We start from the raw sequence: 14,568 nt of genomic DNA on the forward strand, positions 1-14,568 counted from the left end.
ATATATATATATATATATATATATATATATATATATATATAGCTGATAAAAAGCCTACAACAGTCTCAGCGCTCGCTGCAGCATATTAAAGTATGTAGGTTTATGTAGGGGGCGCCACAGTACCGTTGACCTTGAGGTGAGCGCTGTGTCGAACGCGACCCGCTGGGCTGTCGGCGACGCACGCGTATTCCCCGGCGTGCTCACCCCTGACCGCAGGTATGGTCAGGGTCGAGACCCGCTCGCCCATATTGGTTATGTGCACCTCGTTGCCGAGCTCAATGCGTCGGCCGTTGAAGAGCCACTGAAGCGAAAGAGGCGCGTCGCCCTTAACCACCGCGCAATGCACGATTATCAGATCGCCGGTGTTGGTGCTATCGTGAAACGAGAACGGCTGAAGGTGCGGCGCGACTGCAAGACACACAACAACAAGACTAGCATTGATGACACTGCTCTTCGTTCTTTCTCACACGGCTTTCTTTCAGGTTGCGCTCGCTCGAGAAGAAGATCGACAGACCCCGCGATCCGGCGCGCGACGACACTCAATTGGAGGAGATCAGACAATCAAGGTTTCGTATGTTGTACGCATGCTCGAAAAAATAAATAAATGGATAAATAAAAGAAAAAGTAGCTTGATTTAAGTGGAAAGAGACAAACGGTTGAACTATGCAGTAGTAGTAGTAGTAGTAGTGGGTACGACTATGAAGGAATTCGACTATGCGATTGACCGTTGACGATGAGCTCGGCGGAGAGCTGACGCTTGCCGGCCGGGTTTTCGGCGGTGCACGTGTAAGTGCCGGCGTGCGAGGCCTGGACCGAGCCGATGCTCAGAATAGCTCCGCGCTCCCCTAGATCGAGGATCGATATGCCCGAGTGGGGCGATATCGTGTGACCGTTCAGCGTCCATTGCAGCTTGAGCGGCTGATCGCCCTCGACGACGGCACAGGGCACCGTCACCACCTGACCGGAGTTCAGCGGACCGTCGCCTAGCGAGAACGGGAGCAACTTTGGCAGCACTGGAAAAGCGAAGATGTCGAGATAGAGATTTGTCTTCGGTCTTTTTTACGCTCGCTTCTGATCGCGACGACGACAGTCGTTATAGGGTGGGGGGTAGTTGCTCAGGATACTTTTACCAGCTAATAATACGTAATACTCGATGATCCTAATTTTCAATTTGTCGATTCAACCTGTGGATTCCAAACAAAGTTCAGAGGCTTCTTTTTCTGCCACTTGTTCAAAAGTTATTGTCGTAGACGAGCAATGGGTTGAAGAAGCAAAGGATGATGGAGCGGTTATTGTGCAAAATCTACACCACTATTCGCATTCTTGAATTTAAAATACCGTTGACGTCGAGCACAGCAGTACGGGTTGTTGAGCCGGCTATGTTCGAGGCAATGCAGGTATACTCTCCGGCATGTGCTGCACCGACTGATTCTATAGTCAATTGTTTGCCGCGTTTACCAGAGTCCATTACTACGATGTCATCACGCCTATCATCGATTGGTTGATCTTTGAACATCCACTGAATATCCATGGGGAAATCACCCTTAGATACGATACACAACACCGAGACCACATCTCCTGCGTTTACTGGCTCAGTTCCGAAAGTGAATGCGCCGATTTGTGGAGCGACTGTTGAAGCATCGTTAAAGTAGTGAAGTATTTTAGAAATACTAAATTTATGCTTCAAATCAATTGTTGTTTTTATTTATAGGTACAAGATATACTAGTCTACAACGTTACCTTCTTCCAACTTAGAATAAAACTTCTAAAATCAGAGGTAAATGAAACTATCACTAAATATTTTAAGTTTATAAACTATTAAACATATGTCATAATACACTTGATGACCCTAAGTTTCAGTAATTTCTGATAAATGGATGAAATTTCGGCGTTCGACCAGAGATTATAAAATTGAAGCCGGATGAATATGCGAAAGCCACAATGAGATAAGCTGGTGTTGATTGTTTATTTAGTTATAAGTGAGATAAGATTTGGATAGCACATGCTAAGGATTTTACGGGATCGAAGTATTTGTCTAATTATAACATTGAATGTACCATTCACGTCAAGAACAGCAGTGCGAGTTCTTGAGCCGGCAATATTTGATGCTACGCAGGTATACTCTCCAGCGTGTGCAGCACCAACTGATTCGATGGTTAATTGTTTACCGCGTTTACTAGAACTCGAAACCACGATGTCATCGCGTTTGCTATCAATGGGTTCGTTTTGAAACAGCCATTCAATTTCCATGGGAAAGTCACCCTGGGTTACGATACATGTTACGGAAGCAACATCTCCAGCTTTCACGGGTTCAGAACCAAACGTAAAGGCACCGATTTGAGGAGCCACTGTTTTCACAAAAAAAGTATTATCGAATGATAAGTTAATTACTGGTTATAGTGTTTTCATTGGAATAAATACACTGTATGTCAGATGTTAAAATATATCAGAAGTAAGTACAAATATTTGTCGAAACGGGTTCAACGACAATGACCGAGTCGGAGTTGTATGATGTGCAACGCCTGAACGAAATTTCAACGACAGAGAAGGCAGGAATGGTTCTAAGGAAAATTACTTTTTAAATTAATTGTCATATTAGAGTTAGTCAAGCCACATGTTTTTTTTCTACGAGTTTAATATACCATTGACATCAAGTACAGCTGTTCGCGATGTAGAACCGGCAAGGTTTGAAGCAACACATGTGTATTCTCCGGCATGTGCTGCACCGACCGCTTCAATACTCAGTTGCTTTCCGCGTTTTCCCCAACTAGAGATAACAATATCTTCCCGATTTTCATCTATTGCTTCATTTCGGAACATCCATTGAATTTCCATAGGGAGATCACCCTTGCTGACTGAACACGTAACAGCTGCCATTTCACCAGCATTTAGAGGCTCGTCACCAAAACTAAGACCGCCAATGTGTGGCGCAACTGTTCACGTAGAAAGAATTAAAAATATAAAAAAAAATATAAAAAAAAATTCAAATTTATTACGAAAATAGCCGATTCATCGACCAATTTATTGGATTAAAAATATCTGAGCTAACTGATCATTTACAATTTCATCATATGGATAAATATACCTAGTGTAAATTAGACACACGATGTAATCTGATTCACTCTAAAACAACGAGGTCATAATATAAAATATTTACAAATAAAAATACATTAGCGTGCTTGAAATATATTAGATCTAAATGGTGCGCTTTAACCTGTAGAGAGCCATTCAAAAAACTATATTCAATAAATTCCACGTGAAATACCGTTTACGGCAAGTAGAGCTGATCGAGACGTGGACCCAGCAAGATTTTCAGCTACACACGTGTATGTTCCAGCGTGTTTTGCTCTGACCGACTCTATCATTAATTGTTTCGCACGTTTCCCAATATCTAACATTACTATATCATTTCTGGTCCTATCGATAGGATTGTTCTCGAACAGCCATGATATGGTGAGAGGAGAATCGCCTTTGGTAACAGCACACTGAACAGAGGCCATATCACCCGCATTAACGGGTTCCTGCCCAAATGAGAACGGAGCTATTTGAGGAATAACTATAAATTGGAAAATTGAAAGTGATCAGACACATTGCTTTGAAATGCATAGAGGTAAATTCAAAAATTCAAAGATATTGCATTGAATGAAATACGGTCGTTTAACAAGTGGTTGAAATCAGGCCAATTTAACAAATTTTAGTCCTGGGGTATACTTTGAAGGAACGATTAAAGGAGTTGTTTGGCATGTAGAGATTATTTAATTATTCAAAAGCACGTATTATATTCCTGAACATTCTGTACCATCGATTGACAAAACAGTGCTTCGATTGACAGATCCAGCTGCGTTACTGGCTACGCAAGTGTACACGCCCGCGTGATCAGCGGTCACAGAGTCAATATTGAGCAACGATAACTTTTTGCCACTTCTCGATATCGTTATGTCTGGATGTGTTTTTGGTGTAATTCTTTTGCCGTTTAATCTCCAATCGATCATTATAGGTTTATCACCCGTATGAACGCTGCAAACAGAAGACACTTGTTCGCCCCATTTTGCTGCCTCATCTCCAAAAGTGATTGGAGCGATTTGTGGTGGAACTGTAAGTTAGTATCTATTGTCAGTATACGTTTCTATATTACGAAGCCGTAAAATTCTTTGTCACGTATTAAAAAGATTTCGTATTGTTCATGTCTTATGAGCTAGAAAACCGACTGTGTAAATAGAGGATTAGACAAAAAAAGGTTATTGGGTACCGGTGAAAATTCGTCAACTGTAACTGAACTAAAGCAAACCCAGTAACATGCCAAAGTTTGTTCAACATATACCGTTAACAGCAAGTACAGCTGATCGCGAAGTCGATCCCGCAAGATTTGATGCAATGCACGTGTACTCGCCAGCATGTCTTGCGCCAACGGCTTCAATACTTAATTGCTTTCCACGTTTTCCGAAATTAGAGATCATAATATCTTCCCTATTTTCATCTACCACTTCGCTTTGAAACATCCATTGGATTTCCATTGGGAGATCACCTTTGATGACTGAACACGTAACTGCAGCCATTTCTCCAGCATTGAGTGGCTCGTCACCAAAAGTAAGAACGCCAATGTGAGGCGCAACTATTCGTACAAAGAAGTTGGATAGAAAATCAATGAGTTCGAGATGACTATCATATAAAGAAGTCTAAGTAAGCAAATATTTAGTGTATCGAATCCCAGTGTAAGGGTATGCAGAGATGGAATTAGTACAGGACATTGATGGCTTGGATAAATTTATATCATACATATTAAGATTTTTTATTCCTAAACTTCTATACCATCGACTGATAAAATAGCACTTCGATTGACGGATCCAGCCGCGTTGCTAGCCACGCAAGTGTACTCCCCGGCATGACCGGCGGTTGCAGAATCAATATTAAGTACTGATAACTTTTTGCCAGTTCTCGATATAGTAATATCCGGATGTGTCTTCGGCGTGATTCTTTTACCATTTAATCGCCACTCGATCATTATCGGTTTATCACCCGTATGAACGCTGCAAATTGAAGATACTTGCTCTCCTGACTTGGCTGCCTCATCTCCAAAAGTAATAGGCGCTATTTGTGGCGGAACTGTAAGTTAGTAGTAACTAGTCAATATACTTTTCCATTACAAACGCGTAAAATCCTTCGTTATTTGTCCCTGTACAATGTTCAGATAGTCTTATAAATTTCACGAACTCAACAATGGATAGGTCAGAAAGGTTGGTGGATCCTGATGCAAGTATGTCAAATTTCACCAAACTAAAGTAAACGCAGTAACATGCTAACGTCTTAAAAAGTATACCGTTAACAGCAAGTACTGCTGATCGTGAAGTCGACCCCGCGAGGTTTGACGCAACGCACGTGTATTCTCCAGCATGTCTTGCACCAACCGCTTCGATACTTAATTGTTTTCCGCGTTTTCCAAAGTTAGAGATAATAATATCTTCTCTCTTTTCATCTACCACTTCGCTTTGAAACATCCATTGGATTTCCATGGGAAGGTCACCTTTAGTGACGGAACATGTAACAGCAGCCGTATCTTCCGCGTTTAGAGGTTCATCACCGAAAGTGAAGACTCCAATTTGTGGAGCAACTACGCATACGCACAACAGGTCACGAAAATGAATTAATATCTACTACAAAAAGTAGGAAGAAACCGAAACTAGCGAATTAACAGTTCGATCGAATACCAGTGTCGAGGTATTTAAAAATGGAAGTAATGCAGGACGTGTGGCTTGGATGGATTAATTATTACATGACAACAAATGTTATTCCTATACTTCTATACCATCGACTGATAAAATAGCACTGCGATTGATGGATCCTGCCGCGTTACTGGCCACGCAAGTATATTCCCCAGCATGATCAGCGGTTGCCGAATCAATGTTTAATACTGATAACTTTTTCCCGGTTCTCGATATTGCTATGTCTGGATGTGTCGTTGCCGTGATTCTTTTACCGTTTAACCTCCATTCGATCATGATAGGTTTATCACCCGCGTGGACGCTGCACATAGCAGATACTTGATCTCCCCACTTAGTTGACTCTTCCCCAAAACTAATTGGTGCAATTTGTGGTGGAACTGCAAAGTTTACAGTGAATAAATAATATTTTTCTAGTGTTATCAGAAGTGAAATTGTTCCTTGAATAAATTAAAAAAATTTTATTAACGGGTGTTTATTAATTTTAAATGTATGAGTTTGAAGATAATGGGTAAGGCATATGGGTCAGTGGGTACCGATGTAAACATTAACTTTCACCGGATCTAAAGCAAGCGCAATCACATGCCAAAACTCATAAACTATACCGTTGACAGCTAGTATAGCTGAACGCGAAGTCGATCCCGCGAGATTCGATGCTATGCAAGTGTATTCTCCAGCGTGTCTTGCACCAACGGCTTCAATACTCAATTGTTTGCCTCGTTTACCAAGATTAGATATGATAATATCTTCACACTTTTCGTTTATAGGTTCATTCTGGAACATCCATTCGATTTCCATGGGAAGGTCACCTTTAGTTACGGCACAGGTTACAGACGCAATATCACCCGCGTTTAGGGGCTCATCGCCAAAAGTGAAGACTCCTATTTGTGGAGTAACTACGCACACGCAAAAATTGCACAGAAAATAAATTAAAACAAATCATCGAATTCACAGATCTACATGAAATCCTAGAGTCGAGGTGTGATCAAGTGGAATTAATACAGGACTTGTGGCTTGGATTGATTATTGATTTCTGATCAATTTGATTGATCAAAGATTGCATAACAACATATCTTATTCCTACAATACTTCTATACCATCGACTGATAAAATAGCACTTCGATTGACGGATCCTGCTGCATTAGTGGCCACGCAAGTATATTCCCCAGCATGATCAGCGGTCGCAGAGTCAATATTAAGCACCGATAATTTCTTTCCCGATCTCAAGATTGTTATATCTGGATATGTTTTCGGCGTAATCCTTTTGCCATTCAATCTCCACTCGATCATGATAGGTTTATCACCCGCATGAACACTGCACATAGCAGACACTTGATCTCCCGATTTGGTTGACTCATCTCCAAAGCTAACCGGCGAAATTTGTGGTGGAACTGTAAGTCAAGCAATATGCATTGTGAATAAATGCACTCATTATTTATCTGTGCCTTGAAAAATTCCATTTTCATATCAACCTGAAAAAGTAATTCAATAGCGGATGGGTCAAAGGTTTTGGTGGATACGAGTGTGAACAATGTCATCAATCTATAAAAGAAACGCTATTGCATGCGATAGTTCACAAAGTGTACCATTAACGGCAAGTACGGTGGAACGCGAAGTTGATCCCGCTATATTCGAAGTAACGCATGTGTACTCCCCGGCGTGTCTAGCATTGACGGCGTCGATCATCAGTTGTTTGGCTCGTTTTCCAGTTTCCGATATAACTATATCCTGACTAGGAACTAAAGCAGTTCCTTGAAACATGAAGCTAATATCTAGAGGTGAATCGCCTTTTGTGACGACGCACTGAACGGAAGCCGTGTCACCAGCGTTTAGGGGATCCTCGCCAAAAGTAAACGATCCTATTTGCGGAGCGACTGTAGTCAAATAGAACAATTCGATAAAGTGTTAGGTGAGATAGTGCTTTGCAGTAAGGAATTGGGAGAAAGATAAAAGCAGTTGGCGGGACAACCATTCCAACATTCAAACTTGAATTTTTTATGCATTTTGCTTAGAATACCGTTTACGACTAAGACGGCACTACGAGTTGAGGTTCCAGCAAGGTTGCTAGCGATGCACGTGTAATCGCCAGAATGGAACCCAGATACCGAATCAATGCTAAGCAATGCATTTTTATTCGTCTTGAACACGTGCATGCTTTGATGAGTTTCGGGAGTAATCGTTTCGCCTTTGAAAGTCCACACGATTTCAAGAGGTTGATCACCTTTCATGACATTGCAAACTGCACTAACCTGATCACCCCAATTAGCTGGTTCTTCACTGATCGTAAACGGAGCTATTTGTGGTGGAACTGTAATTAACAATGCACATGGATTTTGAATTTAAGTCTTGCAAGTCAAACATTAACAGACACGATGTAGTGTAATGAGTATCATGTGAGTTACGCACACTGTCGTTTCGGAATTGGGAACAAACAGAAATATTGGAATGCAAAAGAAAATAACGTTTTCTAAATGACTGCGCTAATACATACAAGAAAAATCTCCCTAATATACCGTTCACTGCTAGCGTAGCAGTTCGCGACGTTGATCCAGCAAGGTTGGAGGCTACACAAGTGTAATCCCCAGCATGCTTTGCACCAACAGATTCGATCGTCAATTGTTTTGCACGTCTGCCTGATTCCGATATAATAATGTCCTGATGATCAGCCTCCACAGGCTTATCACCAAACATGAACGAAATTTCCACGGGAAAGTCTCCTTTTATAACGGCGCATTGAATCGTAGCCATCTCACCGGCGTTTAAGGGCTCTTGCCCGAAAGAGAACATGCCTATCTGTGGGCCAACTGTTCAAAGGAAGTTTATGTAATATTTACAATTAAAAGGATTAAAGGAATATTTGGATACTGAAGTTATGATTTCTCGAGTTATACTTAGGTGCAAAATATGTTAATAAATACGAACGAACAAAACTAATAATTCAGGTATATATTTCTTCGTATATACCATTGACTAATATTCGTGTACTAAGTTGCGAAGTTCCTGCTCGATTGCTCGCAACGCAAGTATAATTGCCGCTATGCTCGGCAGTTACGGAGTCTATACTGAGCACGGAACTCATTTTTCCAGTTTTAGTAATTACGATCCCGTCGTGACTTTTCGCGTTTATTGGATTATGGTTCAGCGTCCAGTGAATTTTCATTGGATGGTCGCCCTTTGAAACGCTGCAAAAGAGAGAAACTTGTTCGCCCCAATTGACGGGTCCTTCTTCCATGGTAAAAGGAGCTATTTGTGGTGGAACTGTAATTAACGAATGTTCAAATATGTCATCAAGCCCAAACACACTTTGTGGCTTACGTCTAAAATAGAAAAAGTTGTTTTATCACTAAATAACCATTTCATAAGTTCGAGTTTAAGCCATACGAGTCTCGCGCAATAATCTCTAATAGCTACGACATTCGCTCTATTGAATTCATTAGTCGATACCATTGACGGCTAAAATAGTTGACCGTGAAGTTGAGCCCGCAGAATTCGAAGCAATGCATGTGTATTCACCAGCGTGTCTTGCTTCGACAGCTTCTATCATCAATTGTTTAGCGCGTTTACCGGAATCGGTTATGACTATTCCACTTTTGCTCGTATCTATTGGATCTCCTTTAAACATCATATCGATATCAAGAGGAGCATCGCCTTTTATCACGGCACACGTTATGGTCGCCATATCACCTGCATTCAAGGGCTCCTCGCCGAATGTAAAGCCTATACCTATTTGTGGAGCAACTAAACAAAAATGTATATCCTTAGTTTTTTCAACCATAATACAACGAAAAACGACAACAATATTCACTCTTTAGAACCATATTTCAGTTTATAAAATTTTTTAATTCTTATGGGGACTACGCGGAACATACTGTCAGTTAATTAGGGATATGTTGGAGTAACAAGAACAACAGTAAAAGTGTAAAAGCTTATTACAGCATTGCGAAGCTTGAAGCAGTTTTCAATGCAGTGTGGTTATAAATGTACAAGCATAATATGCGTAGGTATACCATTAACTTTCAAAATCGCGCTACGCTTCGAGAATCCAGCATTGTTCGTTGCAATGCAAGTGTATTGACCAGCGTGGTGTGCATCCACGGAATCAATACTTAACAATGAAATCATCTTTACGCTTCTCGTAATAGATATATCAGGATAAGTATCGGATGTCATCGGTTTATCATTTAACATCCAAGATATTTCTACTGGCTGATCGCCTTTAAGAACCGTACAAGTAGCTGATACTTGTTCGCCCCAATTAGCTGGATCTTCTCCAATAATAAAAGGAGCAATGACTGGTGGAACTATAAAATCAATAACAAGCTCTCTGTGAAATATGAGGACAAATTAGGGAAAAAACGCTTTGCTCTCAATCGTGCTTATGCTAATAACGATACCTAGTATATGAATTTAGTGTAATATAAAAACATCGGCTGCTACATCAAAGACTATTAACGAAAAAACATATTCGTAGCAGTTTAATGTAACGAATAATTTTTGTCTAATAATTAGTAATACTTTGTTTGTTCTACACAAATTAATAGTTTATATATTTTTTATACATTTTTTGTCATAATACAAGACGCCTTTTGATTCAATATAAGTCATACGAGTCACCTTAAAACACTAAAATTTTTAATAGTTCACAATACCATTAACAATAAGTTGCGCGGTTCGCGAAGTTGATCCAGCAATATTCGATGCTATACACGTATACTCTCCAGCATGTCTTGCACTTACGGGATCTATTGTCAACTGTTTCGTACGTTTACCAGTCTCACTAATGACTATATCACGTTGGGTAGGGTCTACTGGCTCATCGTTAAACATCCACACTATTTCCAACGGGGAGTCGCCTTTTGTAATTAAACACGTTAACGATGCTGTATCACCCGCATTTAGAGGATCATCACCGAAGGTAAACGATCCTATCTGAGGAGCGACTGTGAAAATAAACAAGTTGATTCAACAATACAGGATGAATGGAAGTAAAAATTTAAAGAAATCGTATAAGAAAAAAGTGAGGACGGAAAATTATGGTATAAAAATGATCAATTCTACAAGTCACACAAGTCACTGCATTATGGCAACGTATCTATAGTACTCAAAAATACCGTTAACAATAAGTTGGGTCGATCGCGATGTTGATCCAGCTATATTGGATGCTATGCACGTATATTCCCCAGCGTGCATTGCATTCACTGACTCGATCGTCACTTGCTTCGTACGTTTGCTAGTGGCCATAATTACAACGCCATGGTGAGCAGGATCTATAGGTTCGTTGTTAAACAACCATTCGATTTCTAATGGAAAATCGCCTTTCGACACACTACACACTATCGATGCTGCTTCACCGGCATTCAAAGGATCATCGCCAAATGAAAACGTTCCGATTTGTGGAGCAACTGAAGAAGTAAATCGTAGAATTTTGCTTATTTGAATAGAAGAAACCTTAAATTAGCCTAGTAATTGTAATAACCTTTTCTTATAAAAGAGTAAGTGTGATTTCTAGTGTTTGAAATTAGTTTGAAGAAACTAAAAAAAAAAAAAGAATAGTAATACAACACGAGCCATACGAGTCACTTTGTAAAAGTAAGATGTTTGTTGAATCTCAAAAATACCGTTGACTATTACTTGACCGGATCGAGTAGTCGAACCAGCACTATTAGACGCAATGCATGTGTATTCTCCAGCATGTCTTGCACTTACAGACTCTACTGTCAATTGTTTAGTTCGTTTCCCAGCTTCAGTTATGATTATATCATGCTGAGTAGGGTCTATGGGTTCGTTATTAAACATCCATTCAATTTCTAACGGGGCATCACCCTTTGTTACGATACACGATAATGACGCAGTGTCACCAGCGTTTAAAGGATCCTCGCCGAATGTAAACGATCCTATCTGCGGAGCGACTAGACAAATAGTAAAAATTCATGTGTAAATATATATGGTTCAGAAGTTTATCAAAAATCAAAATCATAGGGTGACTTGCAATGGGAATCACATTCTTAAAAAAATTAAAATTAGAGGTAATCTCTTAAATAGTCAGATGATAATATCCGTGCCTACACAAGTCATACGAGTCACTATAAGTACACCTACATGAATTTCATTTTTTAAAATACCATTAACAATTAGTTGAGCGGATCGCGAGGTAGATCCAGCAATATTTGAAGCTATACACGTGTACTCGCCAGCGTGCCTTGCGCTCACAGAATCTATCGTCAGTTGTTTCGTGCGTTTGCCGTTTTCGCTAATAGCAATATCATGCTGTGTGATGTCGATAGGTTCATTGTTAAACATCCATTCGATTTCCAAAGGAGAATCCCCTTTTGTAACGATGCAAGTCAATGACGCTGTATCGCCAGCGTTCAAGGGATCGTCGCCAAAAGAAAACATTCCAATCTGCGGGGCAACTGAGGTATCGAAAAAGATATTTAAAATTTCAATTGAAATTAGTTGACTTTCATTAAAAGCGTCGATTGATTGGTTTTGTTTGCATTATGTATAGGTTACTATATAATGATTATAATGCGAGCCATACGAGTCACTTTGGTAAATAAAAAAAAAATATATATAATAAATTAGTTACTCAGAAATACCATTAACGATCAGTTGAGCAGAACGCGATGTGGAACCAGCAATATTTGATGCTATGCAGGTGTATTCTCCTGCATGTCTCGCGCTTACGAAATCGATCGTCAATTGTTTCGTGCGTTTTCCGTTTTCGCTTATGACTATGTCGTGCTCAACCGTATTTATAGGTTCGTTATTAAACATCCATTCGATTTCTAATGGGGAATCTCCTTTCATTACGATGCAAGACAATGAGGCGGTATCACCGGCGTTCAAGGGTTCTTCGCCGAAAGAAAACATTCTAATCTGAGGGGCAACTAAAGGAACAAATTGACAGTCGTCAAAAATTATGTCATAGTAATCTCTTCTTTTCAAAAATAAACTGTTGACAAGTGTTAGAACTAACGCAGTGAAATAAATTATTATTTTCAATTGATACAATGCAATATTACCTATACGAGCCATAAAAATACCATTAACAACAAGTTTAGCGGATCTTGAAGTTGATCCCGCAATATTTGATGCTATGTATGTATACTCCCCGGCATGTCTTGCACTCACGGAATCTATCGTCAATTGATTCGTCCGTTTTCTGTTATCGCTAATGACTATATCAACCTTCAGAGGGTCTATTAATTGGTTGTTAAACATCCATTCGATTTCCAAGGGAAAATAGCCTTTCGTTACAATACAGAGTAAGGAGGCCGTATCGCCAGCATTGAGAGGATCATCGCCGAAAGAGAATGACCCAATTTTTGGAGTAACTATTATAAGAAAATGAGCATAATGATAGCTACTGACTTTATTTATTATAAAAAAGACCTTCACAATAAAATATTTTTTTCTATATCTGATAAATCAGATTTTCGTCTATCACTTTTTACCACACACAAACACACACACACACACACCCACACACATATATATCAGCGCCTATCAAACAGGTTGATTGGACAAAAGGAATTAAATTAACCAGGTACGTTCAAATATCTAACACGCAAATTTCATTACAACTCATATCATTACCATTAACTATCAGAGCTGTACTGTGACTTGTGCCACCAGCTTGATTAGACACTGTGCAAGTGTACTCCCCACTATGACCCTCATGAACTGATTCTATATCTAACGAGCTTCGCCGCTTATTGATTGATATAATAATGTCTTCCTTGTCACGTGGATTGATTGGTTGTCCATTAAAATACCAAGCGAATTCTAAGGGATTATCTCCAGCAGGAACAGAACACGTTGCTGACATTGAATCTCCAAAATTCACTGGCGCGTCGCCAAATGAGAATGGCGCAATTTGCGGTGCAACTGTTTATTGAAATTAGCAATTTGTCAGAGTGAGTTCTGTATGCGTGATTTAATAAATATTTATGAATACAATTTTAAACAGCACTCAGAATTTCATACGGTTTAATGCAGTACTTTTTGTTCTTACCATGGTATATTCGTATGCCAAAATCAATCTTTTAAATTCTCGCTCTTTCGCCCTTACTCTCGTCTATAATAATTTGGATTGTGGATATTTAATTATAAGCAATGAATCCGTATAAAATTGTATAATATATGTATAAGTATTCATAAAAGTGTGTGTTTTAATGTTGAACTCAATCGAATCTCATGCAAAGTAAGAATAATGAAACAAATTCTCATAACATATCTCTGGGCCAAAATATAAACAATTCCAAATACGAAAATATGTATAAATATATTTATGCGGAAAATGTATGTTCCCTATTACCGTTGACAATAAGAACTGCACTGTGACTCGCAGCACTAACTCTGTTAGATACTGAACATGTGTAAGTTCCGGCATGATGTGCTCTAACAGCTTCTATTTCTAGCAAACTTCTTCGTTTACCAGTGGATATCGATATCTCCCGAGTATTGAGCTCTGTCGACTGTTCGTTATTAAAGAACCACAAAATCTCAAGCGGAAAGTCACCAACCGAAACAGAGCAAGTTGCCGACATAGATTCTCCCGAATTCGCTGGTCGATCACCGAATGAGAAAGGCACGATTTGCGGTACAACTAAAGGAAGAAATTGGTTTTTCCATTGATGATATAGAAGGATAAGATAAGTAAAAATTGCAAATAATCAAGTGGGTGCAGTGGATATACTTCGTATGTATAAAAGCGTAATAGAAATATTGTAAAATTGTATGTATTTTTGTTTTGTCAAACGGGTACCGTTAACTGCTAAAATTGCACTGCGACTGGATATTCCAGCTGAATTTTCAGCTATACAAGAGTATTCTCCAGCATGGTTAG

The 14,568-nt window shown here is 39.5% G+C and overlaps 1 protein-coding gene across 50 annotated transcripts in view; it reads right to left on the reverse strand.

Annotated features, from left to right (window-relative positions):
- The window catches only part of LOC100114105 (Down syndrome cell adhesion molecule-like protein Dscam2), a 64,158-nt gene that overhangs the window by 16,629 nt on the left and 32,961 nt on the right, over window positions 1-14,568 (reverse strand). For 5 of the 50 annotated variants that reach the window (XM_016981044.3, XM_031930749.2, XM_031930738.2 and 2 more), the window contains exon 11: window positions 726-1,013. The exons of 36 other annotated variants lie outside the window; for them this stretch is intronic. In XM_016981044.3, the coding sequence (XP_016836533.1) occupies window positions 726-1,013 (288 nt within the window). Of the gene's footprint in view, window positions 1-725; window positions 1,014-8,230; window positions 8,522-10,366; window positions 10,658-10,828; window positions 11,120-12,316; window positions 12,608-13,316; window positions 13,608-14,568 lie in introns of all 50 variants that reach the window. 9 more of the 50 variants (XM_016981045.3, XM_031930732.2, XM_031930719.2 and 6 more) reach the window with 5 other exon arrangements.

Source organism: Nasonia vitripennis, chromosome 1, assembly GCF_009193385.2.
Source record: "Nasonia vitripennis strain AsymCx chromosome 1, Nvit_psr_1.1, whole genome shotgun sequence".
Classification (NCBI taxonomy): Eukaryota; Metazoa; Arthropoda; class Insecta; order Hymenoptera; family Pteromalidae; genus Nasonia; species Nasonia vitripennis.